Source organism: Elephas maximus, chromosome 18 (genome assembly GCF_024166365.1).
Source record: "Elephas maximus indicus isolate mEleMax1 chromosome 18, mEleMax1 primary haplotype, whole genome shotgun sequence".
In the NCBI taxonomy this organism is placed as follows: Eukaryota; Metazoa; Chordata; class Mammalia; order Proboscidea; family Elephantidae; genus Elephas; species Elephas maximus.
Genome location: NC_064836.1, coordinates 67209839 through 67233161, shown reverse-complemented (window position 1 = coordinate 67233161; position 23323 = coordinate 67209839). Strand labels below are relative to the sequence as shown.

At 37.5% G+C, this 23323-nt stretch overlaps 1 protein-coding gene across 1 annotated transcript in view; it reads right to left on the bottom strand.

Annotated features, from left to right (window-relative positions):
• The window catches only part of EPHA6 (EPH receptor A6), a 1119052-nt gene that overhangs the window by 281773 nt on the left and 813956 nt on the right, over positions 1-23323 (bottom strand). Inside the window, 2 exon segments of the mRNA XM_049857907.1 lie at positions 13600-13725; positions 21165-21232. Coding sequence (XP_049713864.1) covers positions 13600-13725; positions 21165-21232 — 194 coding nt within the window.

The following is a 23323-nucleotide window of genomic DNA, read 5'->3' as shown; positions in this document are numbered from 1 at the left end:
TTTGAACACTGTACAATGAAAGCGGAAGACCAAAGAAGAATTGAAGCATTCAAATTGTGGTGTTGGTGAAGAATACTGAATATAGCATAGACATCCAGACGAACGAACAAGTTTGTTTTGGAGAAAGTACAGTTAGAATGCTCCTTAGAAGCTAGGTTAGTGAGACTTTGTCTCACTTACTTTGGACACGTTATCAGGAGGGACCAGTCCCTAGAGAAGGACATCATGCTTGGTAAAGTAGAGGGTCAGTGAAAAAGAGGAAGACCCACAAAGAGATAGATGGGCATGGTGGCTGCAAGAATGGGTTCAAACTTAGCAACCATTGCAAGGATAGCACAGGAACTGGGCAATGTGTAGTTATGTTATATACGGGGTTGTTATGAGTTGGAGCTGATTGGAGTGCACCAGACAACAACAACAAAACGGTCTCTCAGATAAAGTAATATTATGAGAGGTTGGAGGACATGAGGGAGTAAGGAAAGGAGCCCTGGCGTTACTGCACCTAGGAGCTTTCCAGTTAGATGGAACATCAAGTGCAACGGTTTTGAGATGGGAGTGTGCACGCTGGCATGTTTGAAGAAGAGCAAAGAGCAGTGAGTGACAACAGGTTGTGGGAGATGAAGTTGGAAAGGTAGCTAGATAGATGACTAGGCTTTTACTCTGAATAAGTCATGGAGTGATTGGAGGGCTTTGAGCACAAGAGTGACACAATCTGATTTACATTTCAAAGGTGTCCCCTGAGTGCTGCGTGTGGAGAACACACTGTAGAGGGGTGAAGATGGAAGCAAGGAGGCCAGGAGAGATGTTGACAGGTCAGATTAGATAGCTATGTTAGCTGCGAAGTGGTAAAAAGGGTTGATTCTGGGATATGTATTGAAGACTGAGATGACAGGATTTGCTGATTTGATTGATGTAGGGCATAAGAACATATGAACTGTACTTTTAATGAGGGAAACTTGTGATCTTACCCTAAAGAATGACTTCATGACAGTAGCCATCTTCCACAATAATTTTGGTCCTGCTAAGGCACCTGGCTTTTCATTGGCCAGTGCAATGAGAGTTGGGTAGTGGTGGTGACAATTTGTGACAATAAACCCTACAAATCATAGAAAAACAGCTCAGCAACTACAGTGTAGCCTCCATGATGTGGAGCTGGGAAGTGATTCCCAGATGGCTGTAATGAAATCAAGTAACACAACCAAATTCATCTAAGATAAAAGGAGATTGTGGTAAGAAATGATGGTTTAAGAAACAGCAATTGTACAAGTGCCAAGGAAAATATTCTTACAGAGGAAATATAAATTCAGAATACAAAAGGCCATTTGTAACAAAATAGGAGTTAATGAGAGCTTGGGTTCTGAAGTCAGGCTACCACTCTAGGGTTGACTTTAGCTCTACCATTTACAAGCTGGTTCACTTTGTTGGACTAAGTAATTTAATCTCTATAAGCCTCAGTTTCCTTATCTGTAAAAATAACAATAGCATGTATTCTTAGTGATGAAAGTACATTATAAAGTCTACCTTAAGCATGTGAACATTTATTAAATCTTATCTACTATTAACATCAAAGAGAGACTACATTTCCTGATAGGATGAAGCAAAAGAGGGAAAAGTTCTGACAGGAACAGAATGTCAGTGTTTTCCATTTAAACAAGGAACTGCATTAGACCACAGGGAAGGCCCATGTACTACTTCAAGCCCCCAAAAATCCTTTAGAGAAAACACTTTCCCATCCTGTGAGCTTATTGACTCCATCTTGTAAAGCAATAAATGAGAGGTTATAAAAGATCATAAATACCTGCCTTACTGCTGTTTTCATTTTTCAAAAAGTCAACAGAAGCTGTTACTTGGAATTAGTTGTGAAAAAAAGACTGGGAAATGAAAGGGGTGCGAACTTGGTAAAAAGTGACTGTTTTCATTTTAAGATACCTAACTGCCTAGCAGAAGGAAAAACAGAAAAACAACACAACGAAACACTGGTCATGATTGTAAATATTAAACTTCAGGGTGACAGTTAAAAAATGTACATGGTTTGGACACAATCTTGTAATTAGAGATTCTATTTTTTTTTTTTTTTTATAAAGGCTGAGGGATAGGAGTATATAAAATACAGAATTCCAACAATGCAAATATAATTATCCCAATGAGAAAGAAAATTGGAGAGTGTATTAAATAACTGCTGCACAGGGAGCTCTGAGCTCAGTTATGATAAAGACACAAAGCTAACTTGCAAATCAGGGCAAATAAAGGATGATAGAGGGAAGGATGATAATTGTATTGGTTGATAAAATAGAGATGAAAGAGGACGTGGACAGGCTGGGAAAATTTACCTAGGGAAACATAATGAAGTTTAGCAGGCATATTTATGAAATGGTAATATGAAAAGATATTGTACTGTATGTTTCTGTAATGATCTCAAAGCTCATAACGTATGTTGTTAGGCGCCGCTCAGTCGGTTCTGACTCATAGTGATCCTGTGTACAAGAAAACAAAACACTGCCCGGTCCTGCACCATCCTTGCAATTGTTGCTATGTTTGAGCCCATTGTTGCAGCCACTGTGTCAATTCATCTCATCGAGGGTCTTCTTTTCCACTGACCCTCTACCTTACCAAGCATGATGTCCTTTTCCAGGGACTGGTCCCTCCTAATAGCATGTTCCAAGTGTATGAGACTAAGTCTCACCATCCTTGCTTCCAAGGAGCACTCTGGCTTTACATCCTGCAAGACAAACTTGTGTGTTCTTCTGGAAGTCCATGGTATATTCAATATTCTTTGCCAACAACATAATTCGAATGCATCGATTCTTCTTTCGTCTTCTTATTCGTTGTCCAGCTTTTGCATGCATATGAGGTGATTGAAGACACCATAGCTTGGAGCAGGCACACCTTAACCCTCAAAGTGACATCTTTGCTTTTCAACACTTTAAAGAGTTTTTTTTGGTAGCGGATTTGCCCAATGCAATATGTTGTTTGATTTCTTGACTGCTGTTCCATGGGCATTGATTGTGGATCCAAGCAAAACGAAATCCTTGACAACTTCAATTTTTCTCTGTTTACTATGATGTTGCTTATTGGTCCAGCTGTGAGGATTTTTGTTTTCTTTATGTTGAGGTTTAATCCATACCGAAGGCTGTGGTCTTTGATCTTCATCAGTAAGTGCTTCAAGTCCTCTTCACTTTCAGCAAGCAAGGTTGTGTCATCTGTATATCGACTGTTGTTAATGAGTCTTCCTCCAATCCTGATGTCCCGTTCTTCTTCATATAGTTCAACTTCTTGGATTATTTGCTCAGCATACAGATTTAATAAGTATCTTGAAAGGGTACAACACTGATACACACCTTTCATGATCTTAAACCATGCAGTATCCTTCTCCCCTTGGAGCCCTGGTGGTGCAGTGGTTAAAGCTGGGCTGCCAACCAAAAGGCTGGTAGTTCGAATCCACCAGCTGCTCCTTGGCAACCCTAATAGGCAGTTCTATTCTGGCCTATGGGGTCACTATGAGCAGGAATCAACTCGACAGCAACTGTTTTTTTCTTTTTACTGGGAGTATTACCTTGTTCTGTTTGAACAACTGCCTCTTGGTCTATGTACATGTTTCACATGAACACAATTAAGAATTATGGAATCCCCATTCTTTGAAATATTATCCATAATTAGGTATGATCCACACAGTCGAATGCCTTTGGATAGTCAATAAAACACAGGCAAACATCTTTCTGGTATTCTCTGGTTTCAGCCAAGATTCACCTGACATCAGCAATGATATCCCTCATTCCTTGTCCTCTTCTGAATCTGGCTTGAATTTCTGGCAGTTCCCTGTTGATGTACTGCTGCAACAGTTTTTGAATTATCTTCAGCAAAGTTTTCTTTGCATGTGATGTTAATATTTTTCAATAATTTCTGAATTCTGTTCGATGACCTCTCTTCGAAATGGTCATAAGTACAGATTTATTCCAGTGGGCTGGCCAGGTAGCTGTCTTCCAAATTTCTTGGCATAGAGGAGTGAGCACCTCCAGTGCTGCATCCATTGGTTGAAACATCTCAGTTAATATTACATCGGTTCCTGGAGCTTTGTTTTTTACCATTGTCTTCAGTGCAGCTTGGACTTCTTCCTTCAATACCATAGGTTCTTGATCATATACTACCTCCTGAAATGGTCGAATGTAGACCAAATGTTTTTAGAACAGTGACCCTGTCTATTCCTTCCACTTTCTTTTGATGCTTCTTGCATCGTTCAATATTTTCCCTATAGAATCTTTCAATGTTGCAACTCGAGGTTTGATTTTTTTCTTCAGTTCTTTCAGCTTGAGAAATGCCAAGTGCGTTCTTCCCTTTTGGTTTTCTAACTCCAGGTCTTTGCACATTTCATTATAATACTTTACTTTGTCTTCTCAAGCTGCTTTTTGAAGTTTTCCGTTCAGCTCTTTTACTTCATCAGTTCTTCCTTTTGCTTTAGCTACTCTATGTTCAAGAGCAAGTTTCAGAGTCTCTTTTGACATCCATTTTGGCCTTTTCTTTCTTTTCTGTCTTTTTAATGATCTTTTGCTTTCTTCGTGTATGATGTCCTTGATGTCATCCTACAACTCGTCTGGTCTTTGGTCAATAGTGTTCAATGCATCAAATCTATTCTTTAGATGGTTTCCAAATTCAGGTGGGATATACTCAAGATCATATTTTGGCTCTTGTGAACTTGTTTTAATTTTCTTCAGCTTCAGCTTGAACTGGCATATAAGCAATTGGTCGTCTGTTTCACATTCACCCCATAAGGTATAAGACACTATTATGTTTTCAAAATTTATATGTATAAGCATTCATAATATAAACAGAAACAGGAATATGCCTACATTTGTGCGTCTCTCTAACCTATTAGTCACTAGAAAGTTATTTAGAAATATTTGAACCAAGACTTAAAAGCATATGAAGTCTGTAAAGAATGAAAGCAACCTTGAAATTCACTTTGACCCGGCATGCTGTGACACAAAAAAACATAGTCAATCTTTAAACAATCCCCCTAATCTCTAACCTTAAAGAAAAGATGGGTTATTTGGCTAGTTTGTAACCCTAGAAAGAAGACATACCCTGCTAGTCTTTGATGTCATACTGGCCCTTGTCCTGTGGAGCCAAAGTGATAAATTCACATATACAACCTAAATTTCTGCTCACTCACTGAGAGAAGGCAGAGATAGAACTGAGATTTTGCCTGCCACCACCAACCTTGTACCCTAGCTATGAGGGACTTTCACCGAGTTTGAGACATAGTTAAGCCTTCCTCCTGAGACCTCTCTTAAAGGTAAAAGCCTAAACATAAGGATTTAGACTCTAGCCATTGAACTATCATTGTAATTGTTAATTCTGATTTTTCTGGTTTTATATGAATGTTGTGAGGTCTTAGTTGCATGCCTTGCCATGATTCCTCGCAATAAACTAAACAAGTTTATGCATGTCAAATCTGAGTATCACTCTAACAATTTTCTAAGATAAAGCCCTACACCACAGATATATTATGTATAATATACTTGTATAGACAGATGGGGCCCTTGTGGCTCCGTGGTTAAGAGTTCAATTGCCAACCAAAAGGTCAGCAGTTCGAATCCACCAGTTGCTCCTTGGAAACCTCTCTTCTATAGGGTTGCTATGAGTTGGGATTAACTCAGCAGCAATGGGTTTTGGGTTTTTGTTTTATAGACAGATAGATAGAAAATATATATGGTTTATATAGCTTTATGGTCCCTGTGTGGTGATTGGCTGCTAACTGGAACACTGATTGTTCAAACCCTTTCAGCAGTGCCACAGAAGAAAGGCCTGGTGATCTCCTTTCATAACAATTACAGCTAAGAAGCCCCTGTGGAGCAGTTCTACTCTGTAACACACGAGACCGCTAGGAGCTAGAATTGACTTGATGACAAGGGCTTGTTTTTTCAGATAGATATATAATGTGGGTATATAAATAAAATATAGCCTTGCACTCAGAGTAATAAAGTCAATTGGACGAGTACAGAAACAGGTCTGGATTAACAGCAATTCATCTTAGGAAGTCTAGATGGGTTAAGCTGATAGTAGGCTCTCCTTATGCAAACAATGTGTGGCAGCTGTTCAAAAAGAATGCAAACTCTAAAGCTACATTAATAAAGGCGTAGTGGGAAAGGTGCTAGCTCTGCTTCTGCATTGATTAGAAGTATTTGGAGTATTGGGTTCAGATCTGGAAAGACTCGTGGAAAAAAAACCCAACAAAACTCCAGTTCTCCAGCATAAGGTGACCAGAATGACAAGGCATCCAGAAATCATGTCCCAAGATAGAAATGGTTTAAAGCTTTAGACAATTTAGTCTGGAAAAAATTTATGAGGTTCATAAATGCTGCCTTCAAATATTTGAAGAGCCATGGTATGGGGCAGAAGAAGGATTAGGTTTACTTTGTATAAGTTCAATGTGCAGAACAAGGACCAGCGGGCAGTGTTACAAGATTATATCTAGTGTTACAAGGAAGCAGATTCTTCTATCATTCATTTTTAAGCCTCATAATATCTAACTCCAGGCCAATTATCTAGCAGTTGCTAAATAAGGAAAATGTTGAGGTTCAAAGGGAAAATGGTCTTAGAGGCAAAATAAATTCACGATCTGTTATCTATACTGGACTTGAAAAGTAATACTTGGTTCTCTCTTTTTTAAACTATCAGCACGTGGTAGATTAAAATGGCCGCTAACTCCTCTGAAGCCTGTATGCATGCCCCTTTGCATGTGACTTTGCTGCTTCTTTTATCAAGAGGTGGGATCTATTTTTCCACCTCATAAAATCTGGGCTGGCCTTGTGTGACTTGCTTTGACAAATATAATGTGTCAGAGTTGTGTTGAAGGAGTTCAGAGCCAAGGTCTCAAGAAGCATTCATTACAACTCTTGCTTGCATCTGCTTGGAACACTGCCCTGACATGGCCATATCTAGCCTGTTGGGGAACAAGAGGCCATATGGAGCAGAGACAAACCATCCTAGCTGAGACCAATCACCTGACAGCCATCACCAACTGCCTTACATGAGGCCATCCAGTCAAGCCTCAGATGATTGCAGTCATAAAAGTGACTTCCGGTGAGACCAGCAGAAAAACTTCCCAGCTGAGTCAGGCCCAAATTGTTGGCTGACAGAATTATGAGTAAATGAAGTGATTGTTATTTGAAGCCACAAAGTTTTTGAATGGCTTGTTACATAGCAATGGATAACCTGGACAGTGTACAAAGACAAAGGCCGTTAGTTAAATACACAGAGAATTAGATTGAGAAAACAAGTATCACTATGGGAACAATCAACCAATTGCCACATGACAGATAAACTATAGTATGGCACAAACAAATTATATAATTAAATCTGTGGCCTTAATTCACATCTTTCTATTAACCAATGTAGATACATACATGGTCTCTTAAGCAGCATTATTGAGTGTATGGCATTATTAAATTATCTTGGAGCACAAAGAACTTTTCACTTCTTTACAAAAGAGACTTTCAGGATTAGATTCAAATTTTATCTAAACTTATTCCTCGAATTATGTTCTGAATGAAAGACCTTGCCACCTTGAATATATTCATTTTAAACTTAAAACTCCAAATGATGCTCAAATTTCAGAAACATTAGTATAAAGGGTAGGCAGACTCCTAAGATGATTTGAAATGATCTCCATCTCCTGGTATTCACATCCTTGTGAAATCTTTTCCCCTTGAGTGTGGGCTGAACCTAGTATTGTACTTGTAACCCACAGAATATAGCAAAGGTGATATCATTTCCACGATCAGGTTACAAAAGATTATGATTTCTCTTTTGCTAGCACACTGTCTCTCTTGCTGATTTGATGAAGCAAGCTGCCATGTTGGAGAGGCCCACATGGAAAGAAATTGAATGTCCTGTAGCTAACATCCAGTGAAGAACTAAGCCCCTCAGTCCAACAATCCTCGAGGGACTGCATCCTGTCCTCAGCTGTGTGAATGAGTCGAAAAGTGGATTCTTGCCCAGTTGAGCCTTCAGATGAGACCACAGCCTTGGCCGACACCTTGATTTCAACCTTGTGAGAGACACTGTAGCAGCTAAGTCATGCCTGAATTCTTGATCTACAGAAACTGCGAGGTAATAAATACTGTTTTAAGTTTTGGTGTGATTTGTTATCCCGCAAGGATAACTAATACAGTTTAGTAATCTATGGGGTTAATGCTGCTACTGTTGATGTGTGTGTGGGTCTTCTGTTCTTAGCCTCACAGAATTTTTTTCATTCCAGAGATTTATCCCATCTTCTCTTATCTCCCTGGAGTTCCCTTTTGAAAATAGGTGCCAAGATTTCTTCATTTCACCAAATATTTTAGCAATATACAAATCAGAATTAGAAAAAAAGGAAAACTCAGTTACCTCCTTTGTTATACTATCTCAATGTATTATTCTCTGTTAGAGTCTCTATTTCACTATGTAAATACAAAATTTACAGTAAAGTCTATAATTTTGGTCTAATTTATCAGGTAAATTACTAATATAAGGTGATGCCTAAATTTTAATTCATAAAGATTTTTTGTAAATTTGTTCTCCTGTCTTTTTACTTGAATACATTACGTGTTTGGTTTTATATTATATTAGTTGTATCAGACATGAATTTACATCCTGTATTAGGTTTTTTGTTGAAAAAACAGATAGAAATAGCCATTTGCTCATTTACATATAAATGTTCAACAAGTATTTATCAGCTAGCTACTCTGACAAAACAACTTGCACGATTGGGAAATGTGTATGTGAGATGTCAAATGTACACTAAATGGTACCCAAAATAAGATGTTGAGTATTGAGGTGTAGACGGTTAAAAAAAATTAAAGCCTATTAAATTTTGTTACACTCATCTCATTACATGACTTGTTATAAATCCTTGCATATAATAAATAACAATAGCACAAGATATAAGGAAAATAAAGTTTTGAGTTTCATTCACTAAGAAGAAAATTAAAAAGAGAAGAAAAAAAATCATTGATATAGGTGTAGCTGTTAATATACTGAGAAAATGAAACTTCATTTTTCATTACTAATTTTCAACTAACTCTGAAAATCAGACATCTCATTCCAGTTACCTAAGGCATAGATTGTCAAATTTGTCATAGGTAGATATTTATGTCATGAAGTATTTTCAGAATTGGGCATGGAGTATCATTCTTTTCAGTCATCTCAACTGAATGTAAAAAACGTATTCTTTTTAACCTAAAAATCAAGCTCCTACCTACTCGTTGAGTGCCTGTCGTATGGTAGATTCTCAATGTGTGTCATTATAATATGAGTCCATTCTATAAATAAGCAAACCAAATTTCTGGAAGATTACTTAATTGCTGAGGGGTGAGTTAATAGCAAAGCTGTGATCAAGGGTGGGTCTGTCTGGCTTCAGTCTGTGTCTTTCTATTTATTTGGTTATGTTTAGGGAAATGAATAAAATCCATCCTTCATTATTCAGCTGACTTAGAAAGCTATAAAATTCTTAAAAGAAAGGCACAAAGGTCTTGCTGTTATCTGTTGTTGATTCTATTCTCAGTTTATTGGTTGTGCAATGGTATTTCCAAGAATAGAAAAGAAAATTGATCTGACTTTTACCTAAAATCTTTTAAGTTGATGGACAAGAACAAAACCTACATTTGATAGATAATCTAATTTAAATTTTGAGGAAATGGGCCATAAACATAAGTTTCTTCTTGGAAAACCAAACTGTGAAGCCACATCTGGAATACTGCCTACATTCCCAGTTGTCATGCACCAAGAAAGTATGATATAGCTGTAGAAGAGGAACAAAAATAATAGAGAGGATGAGGGAGTTTTTTTTTTTTTTTTTAAGATAAGTAAAAAATACATTCTAGACTAGAAAGAAGAGACGGGCTGGCCAGGCTATGGGGTTGGCAAGGGAATTGGGAAAGACATATAAGGCAAACATTTGCTATAGACATCATGAAGGACATAGATGGGAGGCCTCCCAAAAAAACCTCCTGAATATTAATCTGAATAAATCACTTGTTTGACAATCACCTCTTTATGTTGGGCTTTCTTTTTTTTTTTGTCCTTTTGACTTTCTTTTACCTGAAGATGATTGCTGAGAAACCAACAATTAAAACTTCTTGGACTATTCTAAGAAGAGAAAAAATATGGTGACACTAAGCCAGGGGAAGAGAAGGCTGATAGTGGAGACAATAATGAGTTTTGTACAGATAAAGGGATAAAATATGAATGACAGGCAGATATTATGCATTTCCGTTGAAACTAGGGGAAGAGGGAAGGTCGAATATAAGAGGGGTGCCCTATGGATTTAAAGACAGAAGAATGATTTTTTTCAATGGCATATTGTTTCAAAATTATAGATACTCTGCTAAGCAACTTTTTCTTATAATGGTTTGGGTTCAGTACTGTCCTGATAAAAGGATAGCCTTTCAGTGACCTTTTCCAGACCATGATTAAAATTCAGTTTACCAGTTTCCTCATTATCTCTCAAGAAGAAATACAAGTATGTGTAAAATAATGATTTTATCTTAATCTGACTTGGCTCTTTTAGCCTGGGAATTTCTGTTTTACAGTCCTCTGGCCACAGTATTTCATTTTATGATGCAAAAAATTCAAAGGAGATAGATGATCTTGATAGTCTCCTATGCAACAGGGCTGCTCACTTCATTTAAATGGAAATGTGCATTTTCATGGAAATTCAAGCCTGTATTGATGAACAAAGATAAGCTGCCACTATTAAACAGAATAGTGATATATATGTGTATGTATGTGTCCTAAAAAACTCATTGAAAAAAAAAGTAGAATTTACAGTGAAAGATGGGGGATTTGTATAGCTTAGACAATCTGATTCATTAAATTTTCTTAGGTTTTGTCATTTATAGTATTTGGATTTTTATAAAGTCTAAAGTCCCGAAACAAAGGTTGTAAAAAATGTTGAATATATATATATATATATATATGATGATCATAATGACAACATGTCATTAGCACAGTACTTTTATAAACAAACATTAACCATCTAATAAACATTTGTTCAGTGAATATGCTAAGAAATGTGACGGGTCAGGTGTGATATTTTTCCCATGCTCTTTTCTTTCTGAAAATATTAATATGGTGATTTTTAGGCTCCTTTCTTATAACTTGTTTAAGAAATATTTAATGATTATATATTGTGTCTACCAACTAGAGCCCTGGAAAACACATTCACTAGGTTTTCCCGCACACAGATGGAGTTTTAGGAACATGGCCTAAAGGCGTTTATTAACAGAGCAGTACTAGATGGGAGCACAAAGAGGAAAGTTATGTTACAACAGCTTTGTATCATGACATACTTTTATTTTTAATAGCGTTCTGAAGACTGACCACAAAAGGACCCAGAGTATATTGTTTGAAAATTAAAATAATCAAAGAGGAATAAAGATTGGTAAAAGAGACACTGACATAAAGGATTGATTATATGGTTTAAATTTTCTGTCCTTGCCAAATGAAACAAAGCTCATTATGACTTATTAGAGTTCAGATAGAGCAGAAGAAATATGATATTAAAATAGTTTTTTTAATAGTTATTTCTTTCTGGCAGTATTTTTTTTTTTAGGGCAAAATTTATTCTTTGGTTAAAAAACTAAACCTAAAGCAAAGTTTACTTTGTTCATACTACAGATACTTGACGCTATCTTTCAACACTGTAATTTCAGACATTGGAGTTTATCCACAAAGGACTACAACAGAATATGTTTCTACAATATGACTACTGAACAGTACGTTATCAAAAGAACATCATTGAACAGTGCATTATCAAAAGACACGTCAATTTTTCTCAGAGGCCAGAGGAAGAAATTCAAAGACAGTGTGCAGTGGAAAGTATTTAACTTCCTGTCTCCTCCTTTCCTTTGCTATCTTAAGAAAATGAGCCCCAAAACTAGATGAATAAATACACTCACTTTATTCAATTTTGCTTTTAATGCTTGTTAGTGTGTTTTTATTCAGCAGTAGAGGATAGAGGATGTGGTTCTTTTCCAGGTTCTGAATCTTTTGGATGAGGCAGCCTTGTTGGCTGAGAGCATTAGGATAAACTGCATAGGATCCATGCATCTGCTCTCTAAGGGACACTGGCCTGTGTAGATGAGGCTGTCCTTAGCGCATAGAATGAAGTAACAGGAACAACTTTCTCCAAACATCCCTGGAATTCTTGAGGAGCACTAATTCTTGCAGTAGCACTAATTCACCAAGCAGCTACTTGATCAGCTTCATGGGCATGTGACCTGCGCAGTCACACAGAGCCTTGAGCTTAGAAGGGCACTGCTCTTGGTTTAATGTTCTGTTGTCATCACCTTGAAATTCTTATTAAATGTTTAACATGGGATCCCAATTTTCATTTTGTGCTGGGCCCTGGAAAAGAAGGCCTTTAAAAGGGACGGAAGATAACCAGTTGCTTTCTTTTTGCCTTTGCAAAGACATGATGCAGGGCTGAAATGGTCACACTTGGGTGTGCTACGCTCTCTCTCAAGGACTACACAGATATCCAGTATCTACAGGAGGCCAAATCTCCCCTTGGTATCCAATCTCCATTCTAAATTTTAGCAATAGATTTCTCCCTTTTAGCTGCACAGATGGCTGTTCTGACAGAGATGGTATTTTCAAACTCTCTTGCATCGAAGTGTGACCACATGATGGTGTTTGGGCCAATAAGATATGAGTAGATGTGTTTGCAATGTCCATGTTATTGACCTAAAGACAAAGCCAAATAGACTGAACTCTTTTTTTTTTTTTTAACTTCCTTCCCAGAGGCTGGAAGGCAGATGTGCTGCTGTCCCAGCTTTGACCATGCAAAGAAGGATGGCTTTCTAGGAGAAGGCAGAGCAGAGAGTAGGAGAAACCAGGTCCTTGAAAGAACTTTTTTCACCATGGACTACTCACCTCAGGTCAAGTACTCAGAAGAGGAATAAATTTTTGTCCTGGGGTCTCTGTTGTAATAGTTTAGCCTCTACCCTTAACTAATTTACAACGTAAATTCTTGGGGGCTGATTCACAGTAAATTTATACTTATCCATAATGATTTGATAATACAGTGTTTTGAGTATTTAAAAATCTGGAGCTCTGGTAGCCCAGTGGCTACCCAGTAGCTATGGCTGCTAACCAAAAGGTCGGCAGTTGGAATCTACCAGGCACTCCTTGGAACTCTATGTGGCAGTTCTACCCTGTCCTACAGGGTCACTATGAGTTGGAATTTCATCTTTTTTTTGTATGTCTGTAGATGGTAGGACTTTAGGAAACCTATAATAACCTTGTGACTAACTTCCAAAGTTTCATTTTCAAAATAAATCCCTGAAACATGCTAGTTTCACTGTAATTTATCTCCATAATGAAAGAAGTCTATAGGATGCCAAAAATATTTTTATAACTTTTCTCGTTGTTTGGAAATTGAATATGGAGCTTACTATAGTTTTTTCAATGGCATTAGAAATATAAGATGATTGATTTTGCTTACACTCCTGTGTCTTACATTTTTTCAGTGACTAAAACTGTTAAGACTTATACTGTGGATAGACCAGTAACAAAGCCATTAAAGAGTCATGTCTTCAGAACCATGGATTTTAAGTTTACCTGCCCCAATGACTCTTTCGATGCGAATCCTTGAGGGATCAATCTCCTTTGCAAATTCATGGACTGCTAGGGATGGGTCCTCATATGTATCAGGATCAATGTAGGTTTTTATTCCTGGGAAGTGTACTGCAACAAAATAAAAGATTGAACAAAAGATTGTAGTAAACACACATTTTGCAAATATTTAAAATAGGGAGTGACATAATGAAGTAGCATTATTATTAAATTACTCAAGCTTTTCTTTCTTCTCTTCCTAAGACCCTTATCTCCCCCCCACCTGCCCCACACACGTATTAAAACTTCAAGTACTTGGGGTCAAACCTTGTTTTACCTAACTCTTAATATAACATGATCTGGTGGTTTTGTACAGAGTGAGCCGATAGGTTATAGAAATTGCATTTATATATTTCTGTAAAACGTTTAATTAACTCCCACATCTACTGACACCCACACATTTCACATCTGACCTAACTTAGATGTAAGTTTCATATGGAAATGAGGCATAAGTCTCCCCTCAAAACAAGCAAACTCCTTAGAGATCCTCCTGGACTCTTTGTACTCTAAGCACTTGATTTTCCTAAACTCATAAGCCCAGCTGTGGAGACTTTCAGAAACTCTCAAGCAGGAAAGAGCAGATCTCATGGCACAGTGCCAGGGAAAGCTACTAAGGACACTGGCCGTTTCCTGTGTTCTTGGAGTTGTTTCCATGCCAAATTGCACAGGGTCCAGGAATGACTCCCTGTCTAACCTGGAGTAAGAGATGGGCATCAAAGGCTCACATCTGTTCACTTGGTTGTGCAACGGCTGCTACACCCTGGTGGGGGTGCAGTGCTCACTGCCCATGAGCTGTTAGGTTGATGAACAGGGATGCCTTGGACATGTGAGTGTGTATGCTTACATATTCATTTGTGTGTCTCTGAAGCCATCACAGACTGCTTGAGGAATATTCTTCTGTTTGCTTGTTGGTCTGTTTTCAGTTTAGCTTGCTAGATCCTGGAGGACAGGGGATCATTTCTTCTACATCTTTGTATCTTTCCAAATGACTTAGGTATTGCTTTACAGATAATAAGCACATAGCAAACCTTTGTTGAATACAAATTAGCAGGGATCAAAAGACAAATGCTAAATTTGTGGCACAGTGGATGACATTTAGTTTTGTTGCTCTTTAGTTTTGAAAGATTTGCAATACCCAGAGTTAAGTATTGTCTTGGTCTCCTTAGAAATATAGTGAGAAATTTAATCTCAAAAGCAAACAAATATAAGATAGTAAAATGAGTTTGAAAGAGACGATGAAATGTCCATTATTAGTAGTGGTTTGCTTCATGAGTTCTTTGATGCCTATTTCTTGCTTTTATTACATTCTGCCTACTGTCTTCATAGTACTGGTTATGGACCCAGGAGATTAGAACTTCCCATAATACACCAGAAAAGCATATTTCCAAGTATACTTTGATCTGACAATAATTCTGAAATGCTTTTGCTTTTCTTGATTTCACAAAGTTTAGGCCAGAGGAAAAGAGAACAGGTAGTCTGGACCGCTATTTTCATGGTCTATGTGATATTTTTGTAATTTAGTAGAAGTCGTGGTTTCAGACTGTGTACTATACACTAAAATCCTAGGTGTTCTGCCTTTTCCACAGTAGCTGTTACTAGATGATTGTTGTTGTTGTGAGCCAGCCTCTCGTGTTGGCCATCATCTCCTGGCAACCCCATGTGTTACAGAGCAGAACTGCTCTATAGGATTTTCTTGGCTGTAATTTTTACAGATCCCACAGTTTGTCATACTGTGGTGGCTTGTGTGTTTCTGTGATGCTGGAAGCTATGCCACTGGTATTTCAAATACCAGTAGGGCCACCCATGGTAGGCAGGTTTCAGCTGAGCTTCCAGACTAAGACAGACTAAGAAGAAGTACCTGGTGGTCTACTTCTGAAAAAATTAGCCAGTGAAAACCTTACGAATACATGCAGAACATTGTCTGATATTGCCAGAAGATGAGCCCCTCAGGTTGGAAGGCACTCAAAATACCATAGGGGAAGAGCTGCCTCCTCAAAGGAGAGTTGAGCTTTCAGGACCTTCATTTGCTGATGAAATGAGAAGCAACAGCTATGAACATCAACTAATAATAGGAATATGGGATGCACGAAGTATGAATCTAAGAAAATTGGAAGTTGTCAAAAATGAAATGAAATGCATAAACATCAATATCCTAGGCATTAGTGACCTGAAATGGATTGGCATTAGCCACTTTGAATTGGACAGTCATATAATTTTTTTTTTTTTATGGTATACTATGCCCCCACCCCCCCCCAAAAAAAAACCCACTGCCGTCAAGTCGATTCCAACTTATAGCGACTCTATAGGATAGAGTAGAACTGCCCCATAGAGTCAGGAATCATAAATCGAAGAGGAATGGGGTTGCATGCATTGTCAAAAAGAGCATTTCTAGGTCTATCCTGAAGTACAATGCTGTCAGTATAGGATAATATCTATGCGCCTACACAGAAGACCAGTTAATATGACTATTATTCAAATTTATGCACCAACAACTAAGGCCAAAGATGAAGAAATTGAAGATTTTACCAATTTCTGCAGGCTGAAATTAATCAAACATGCAGTCAAGATGGATTGATAATTATGGGTGATTGGAATGAGAAAGTTGGAAACAAAGAAGGAACAGTAATTGGAAAATATGGTCTTGGTGATAGAAACTATGTTGGAGATCACATGATAAAATTCTGCAAGGCCAACGACTTCTTCATCATAAATACCTTTTTTCAATAACATAAATGGTGAGTATACACATGGACTTCGCCAGATGGAATACACAGGAATCAAATCGACTACATCTGCGGAAAGAGGTGATAGAAAACCTCAATATCATCAGTCAGAACAAGGCCAGAGGCCGACTGGGAAACAGACCATCAGTTGCTCATATATGAGTTCAAGCTGAAGCTGAAGAATATTCAAACAAGTCCATGAGAGACAAAGTAGGACCTTGAATATATTTCCCCTGAATTTAGAGATCATCTCAAGAATAGATTTATCTCATTAAACACTAATGACGAAAGACCAGATGAGTTGTGGAATGACATCAAGGACATCACACATGAAGAAAGCAAGAGGTCATTAAAAAGACAGGAAAGAAAGAAAAGACCAAAATGGATGTCAGAAGAGATTCTGAAACTTTCTCTTGAATGTAGAGTAACTAAAGTGAAAGGAAGAAATGATGAAATAAAGGAGCTGAACTAAAGATTTCAAAGGGCGACTCAAGAAGGCACAGTAAAATATTATAATGTAATGTTTAAAGACCTAGAGTTAGAAAACCAAAAGGGAAGGACACACTTGGTATTTCTCAAGCTGAAAGAAATGAAGAGAAAATTCAAGACTCAAGTTGCAATACTGAAGGATTCTAAGGGGAAAATATTAAATGATGCAGAAAGCCTCAAAAGAAGATTGAAGGATACACAAAGTACAGTATCAAAAAGAATTGGCTGACACAAAATCATTCCAGGAGGTAGCATATGAAGTCCAAGGAAGGAAGATGTCCATGATGCACGGAAGGCATTGGCAAAAAACAAGGCTCCAGGAATTGACGGAGTACCAATTTAGAAGTTTCAACAAACAGATTCAGCTCTGGAAGTGCTCACTTATCTAAGCCAAGAAATTTGGAAAACAGCTACCTGGCCAACCGACTGGAAGAGATTCATATTTGTGTCCATTCCAAAGAAAGGTGATTTAACAGAATGTGGATATTATAAAAAATATCAATATCACACAGATAAAATATTGCTGAAGATCATTCAAAAGTAGTTGCAGCAGTACATCCACAGGGAACTGCCAGAAATTCAAGCCAGTTTCAGAAGAGGACATGAGATAAGGGATATCATTGCTGATGTCAGATGGATCTTGGCTGAAAGCAGATAATACCAGAAAGATGTTTACCTGTGTTTTATTGACTAGCAAAGACATTCGACTGTGTGGATCATAACGAATTATGGATAACATAATGGGAATTGCAAAACATTTAATTATGCTCATGCGGAACCTGTACATAGACCAAGAGGCAGTCGTTCAAACAGAACAAGGAGATACTGCGTGGTTTAAAATCAGGAAAGGTGTGCACCACAGTTGTATCCTTTCATCATACTTATTCAATGTTTGCTGAGCAAATAATCTAGGAAGTTGGACTATAGGAAGAAGAATGTGGTATCAGGATTGCAGAAAGACTCATTAATAACCTACGATATGCAGATGATACAACCTTGTTTGCTGAATGGAAAGAGGACTTGAAGCACTTACTGATGAAGACCAAAGACTACAGCTTTCAGTACGGATTAAGCCTCAAAATAAAGAAAACAAAAATCCTCACAACTGGACCAATAAACAACATCATGATAAACAGAGAAAGGATTGAAGTTGTCAAAAATTTCGTTTTACTTGGATTCACAATCAATGCCCCTGGAAGCAGCAGTCAAGATATCAAATGACACATTGCATTGAGCAAATCTGCTGCAAGACCTCTTTAAAGCGAAGATGTTAAAAAGCAAAGATGTCACTCTGAGGACTAAGGTGCATCTGATCTAAGCCATGATATCTTCCATCGCCTTATATGCATGCAAAAACTGGACAATGAATAAGGAATACCACAGAAGAACTGATGCCTTTGAATTAAGGTGTTGGTGAAAAATATACCATGGACTTCTAGGAGAATGAACAAATCTGTCTTGGAGGAAGTACAGCCAGAATGCTCCTTAGAATCAAGGATGGCAAGACTTTGTCTCACGTACTTTGTACATGTTATCAGGAGAAACCAGTCCCTGGAGAAGGACATTATGCTAAGTAAAGGAGAGGATCATTGAACAAGAGGAAGACTCTCAAAGACATGGATTGACCTAGTGGCTGCAACAATGGACTCAAGCGTAACAACTGTGAGGATGGCGCAGGACTGGCCGGTGTTTCATTCTGTTGTACTTAGGGTTACCATGAGTCAGAACCAACTCAACGGCACCTGACAACACCGACAACAACAACAATAATCTTTATGGAAGCTGTTCACCAGGACTTTCTCCCCTGGGGCTGCTGGGTATGTTCACACCACCAACCTTCAGGTTAGCTGCCAATCGTAAACCCGTTGTGCCACCCAAGCTTTTTTACAAGATGACTAGTGGTATCTAACTGGATATATGGAGCCCTGGTGGCACAGTGATGAAGAGCTCGCTGTTAACCAAAATGTCAATAGCTCGAATATACCAGCCGCTCCTTGGAAATCCTATGGGGCAGTTCTATTCTGTCCTATAGGATCGCTATGAGTCAGAATTGACTTGATGGCAATGGGTTTGGTTTGGTTTAATTGGATAATAGGGTCAAGCTGATAACATTACTTTAGGTACAGATAATAAAAAAAATTTTTTTTTTTTTAGATATTATTTATTAGCTCATACATGGTTTTAACAATGAAACCATTCCATTTTTTAAGGTAATACATATTTCGACAGCATAGATTGGTTAGTTAATATCACTTTTTCTTGTAAACACAAAGTATGTAGTACAGAAAAAAAACTCAAGCTTAGTTCTAATTTTGAATATCTGGTTATTAATTTAACTCATCACTGTCTTCTTAAGCTTCTGTTTGTTATCCTTATTCTTTCTTCTACCTCCTTTCCTGCCTTGGGTTATTTTCATTGCTTCTTGCTGCATCCGTCTGGTTTCATTTATGCTAAACTGCTAGTTGGAAAACAGTAAGCACTTCAGGAGTACCTTCTTCCTTAGCATCTCAGTAAAAAACACCCCATAGTGAATCTTGAGTTTTCCCAGCGTAAGTCATCTTTCCACGCGTCTGGATCCAAGTTTCTGCATCTATTTGCAGCACCTGCAGGTCTCCCATGCCAGACATCAGCTCTCTCAGCTCTTCCTCTTCCTCCCTTTCCCAAGCAGTGAGGCTCAAATTTATTGTACAAAACAATAATTTGGTAGAACTTACTAAAAATGAATATGTCTTGGCCCAATCCTGGACCTACTGAATCAGACCCTGGGGAGTTAGGGTTAAACATTTTAGCATACATGGTCATTAGACTACTTTTCGAGAAACATGTGATCCTTAGAATTACCCGAAACCATGCTGCAAGTTTATTATTTCTCCACTTAAGTCCTTTCTTTGGCCTGGAAGATGATACAGATTGAAAAACCTCTTATTCCTTTTGTTCAGTATGAAATAAAAAACCTTTCGTCATCGAGTCAATTCCAAATCATAGCAACCCTATAGGACAGAGAAGAACTGTCCCATAGGATTTCTAAGAAGCAGCTGGTGGGTTCGAACTGCTGACCTTTTGGTTAGCAGCCAAATGCTTAACCACTGCACCACCAGGGTTCCATAAAACAAAAGATGAGTAAATTAGTTGCTTCACATATTATCTCTAGACTGCAGTTAGATTAGTGAACATCACTTTTTTGTTAATTCAGTATCTCGCAACAGAGGAACCCATACCCATGCCATAGAGTTGACTCTGACTCATAGTGACCCTAAAGGACACAGTAGAACTGCCCCATAGGGTTTCCAAGGAGCAGCTGGTGGATTTGAACTGCCGACCTTTTGATTAGGAGCTGTAGCTCTTAACCACTATACCATCAGGGTTTCCAATAGAGGTACGATCTTGACAAAGTAGTTTGCATCGTGGGGGTAGGTGTTGGGGAAGAAAAAAAAAAAAATTTTTTTTTTTGGGGGGAAGAGAAGGTGGCAATTATCAAACCAACTATAGTGGTAATTATAGTTTGTTTGGGAAGAGATCCTTCAAATGAATATAACCTTTCAGTCAGCTCAAGGATTTCATACATATTCTAAGAGTATGCAGCTGATTCTCTTTTTTAGTGTTAATGAATTGTAAATTGATTTGTTTTGTGTTTAAATGACAGTTCTTGCAAGAAGGAATGACTCCTTAATATTTCTATGGAGCCCTGGTGGTACAGTGGTTAAAGCCTTCTGCTGTTAACTAAAAGGTAGGTGGTTTGAACCCACTAGCTGCTCTGCTGGAGAAAGTGTGGCAGTCTGCTCCCATAAAGATTTACAGAGGTTGGCAACCAATGTCAAAAAACAATATGTGTATTAATTGTTTAATGAGAAACTAATTTGCTCTGTAAACCTTAAAAAAAAAAAAAAAAATTACAGTCTTGGCAACCCTATGGAGCGGCTCTACTTTTTTCTGTATGGTTGATGTGAGTCGAAGTCGAATTCACGGCAGTGGGTTTGGGTTTGGAATGCTCCACTAAATAAAATCGGCTCACGTTCTGGAGCACTGTGAGTAGTAAATAACTAGATATAATCAGTCAACTTGTATTTTTAGCCAAGTCTGTCGTGTTTCCAGCAAGCAGAATTGGGAAAAGGTAATATCATTTAATGAGAAGCAGGTGTGATTTCTGTGACAAACCTGGAAGCAAGAAAAGTCTTAATGCTGAAAGGTTGAAAGTGATTTTTCTTTTGTCTTTCTCAACTCAACGGATGCAAGTTTAAAATGAGCTGTTGAAGCACTGGGGTGACTGACAGCCTCGGCCAGAGTCACTGCTCTACTTACAGTGCCCATTCTGTAAGTGGTTCCTTCTCTCTTCAGACTTCATTTTGGCCTTTATGTACCATTGGCACCTTTGGAAAATGCAAACAGAATCTCATTTTAAAAATTATGCCAGGTAACAACCAAAACCCATTAAAATACTAGTAGCATCAAGATACATATCATTCACGGACAAACTTCTTGTCACAAAGACCACCTTTAAAAACATCTTTATACTAATACTGCATGGACATATAAAAACCTCTTTACACCCTCCACAGAAGGTTTTTGTTATATATCAAAATGAGCCCCAGATAAAAATAAAATATTGTCAAGTGAATTGACTGATCCCAATAGTAGGGGCCTTAGAAAACATTTCATAATCAGCAACAACCACCATTTATTTCCCTATGACTTCTAACAGCTGGAATTGGTGGAAAAGCATTAAAAGTCAAAATGGAAAAAAAGTTTTTGATCAGAATCTCAGAAATTTAGACAATAGTATTCCATTTTCAGGGGAAATCAATACAGTTTTTTTTAACACCTGGAATTTGGTAGAAACATGTTTGCTCCCTTTCAGCGGTCAATTATGCTCCAAAGTACAGAAGCAGGTATCTATCTCACAGGGCTTCTTCAACATGCTATACCCATCAACATCCTTAGGATTTGACAGCTCATCAAATTGCTAATTCAAAATGGTTAAGCAGAATACATCCGTGCTACACAATTCAATTGCTAGTGTGAAGTTTGCCTCAAGTCCTACAGAAAATTGAGTATTTATTCAGAAATGTCTTACAGTCTTCAACGAAGAATTTCCAAGGAAAGCTCCTTTACCAACATGTTTGAGATACTTCAAAACGAATTTTTAAAAACCTTATGTAATTGAAATTGTTCTCTCCAGTATGTAGAAAGTTAAAGCAGTTTTCAATGTCATATAAATTGGACAGCACAGAAATTGAAAGCTGAAAGTAATTTAGTACAAATTTTTCTTCATCATTAAATTCTTTTTTTCAACTGGTATTCAAATTATGCTCCAGTAATCCCAACTAAAGATAATATTTTTAGCTAATCTCTTAAGTTTATTGGGAGCCATGGTGGCACAGTGGTTAAATGCTCTGGCTGCTAATCAAAAGGTCTGCAGTTTGAATCCACCAGCCATGCCTTGGAAACCCTATGAAGCATTTCTACTTTGTCCTATAGGGTCGTTATGAGTGGAATTGACTTGACAGAAACGAGTTTTTTTTTTTTTTTTTTGGTTAAGTTTATTAGGCCAAACTTATTTAGCCTACAAAGACTAATGTTTTCTTTTAATTGTACCATAGCTGATTTGTCATATTTATGTGTTGAGACAATATTTTCTGATATCTTAATGAAATGATTTCCCACATGTGCATGTGCTATTTAATCATAGTTTCCTGACACACTCCATGAGAAAATCAGATCTTAGCTCATGTTCTACAAGATATAAACATCTTTTAAAAATTCCATTCAATTTTGCTGTCTATTGAATCACTACTATTAAAAAGATATTTAAAATCAACTTCCATTATGATATTAGAGGTTTTATTTTTTCCAACTAGGGACAAATATGACATTGCTGTTTAAATAAAATCATACTTAAAATATCCCAGGTTTTTTCAAAGGAGCTTTCAAAAGGAAAGTAAGAATCTTTCTCAGTCAAAATTAGCCATCATATCTAAATTATCCCATTTTTTTTTTTAGTTAAAATGATACAATTGTGTCTTAGCAGTTCAAACCTCCTTATGGGACCCCATTGTATTAATAACTGAAGAATCTTTCTGGGCTGTAAAGCTGATCATCTTTAAATTGTGTGGAACTCTGTAATAAGTATTGTCAAGATAGTGACGCTTCAAAATTCACAATGCTTTATGGGAGTACTTATGTTACAGAGGATCATGAAAATGAAGTGGGGTGTATTCTTCTACCTATCACTGTTTTTCTAATATGGATTTCCTAGCATGTAGCAGCCCATAACATGTTGGCAAGTTGACTTATTTCTTATCTAACCAAATGTCATTCTGACTTTACATGCAACAAAATGCTTTTGTCCTCTCCTTCCCTGCCTTTTTTAAGTGTTGCACCTTTTCGCTCTTACTGTAATATTCTGCTATTGTTGTTATTATTTTCCTAGCCATCACTGTTTTCTAATTCCTCTTTTTTGC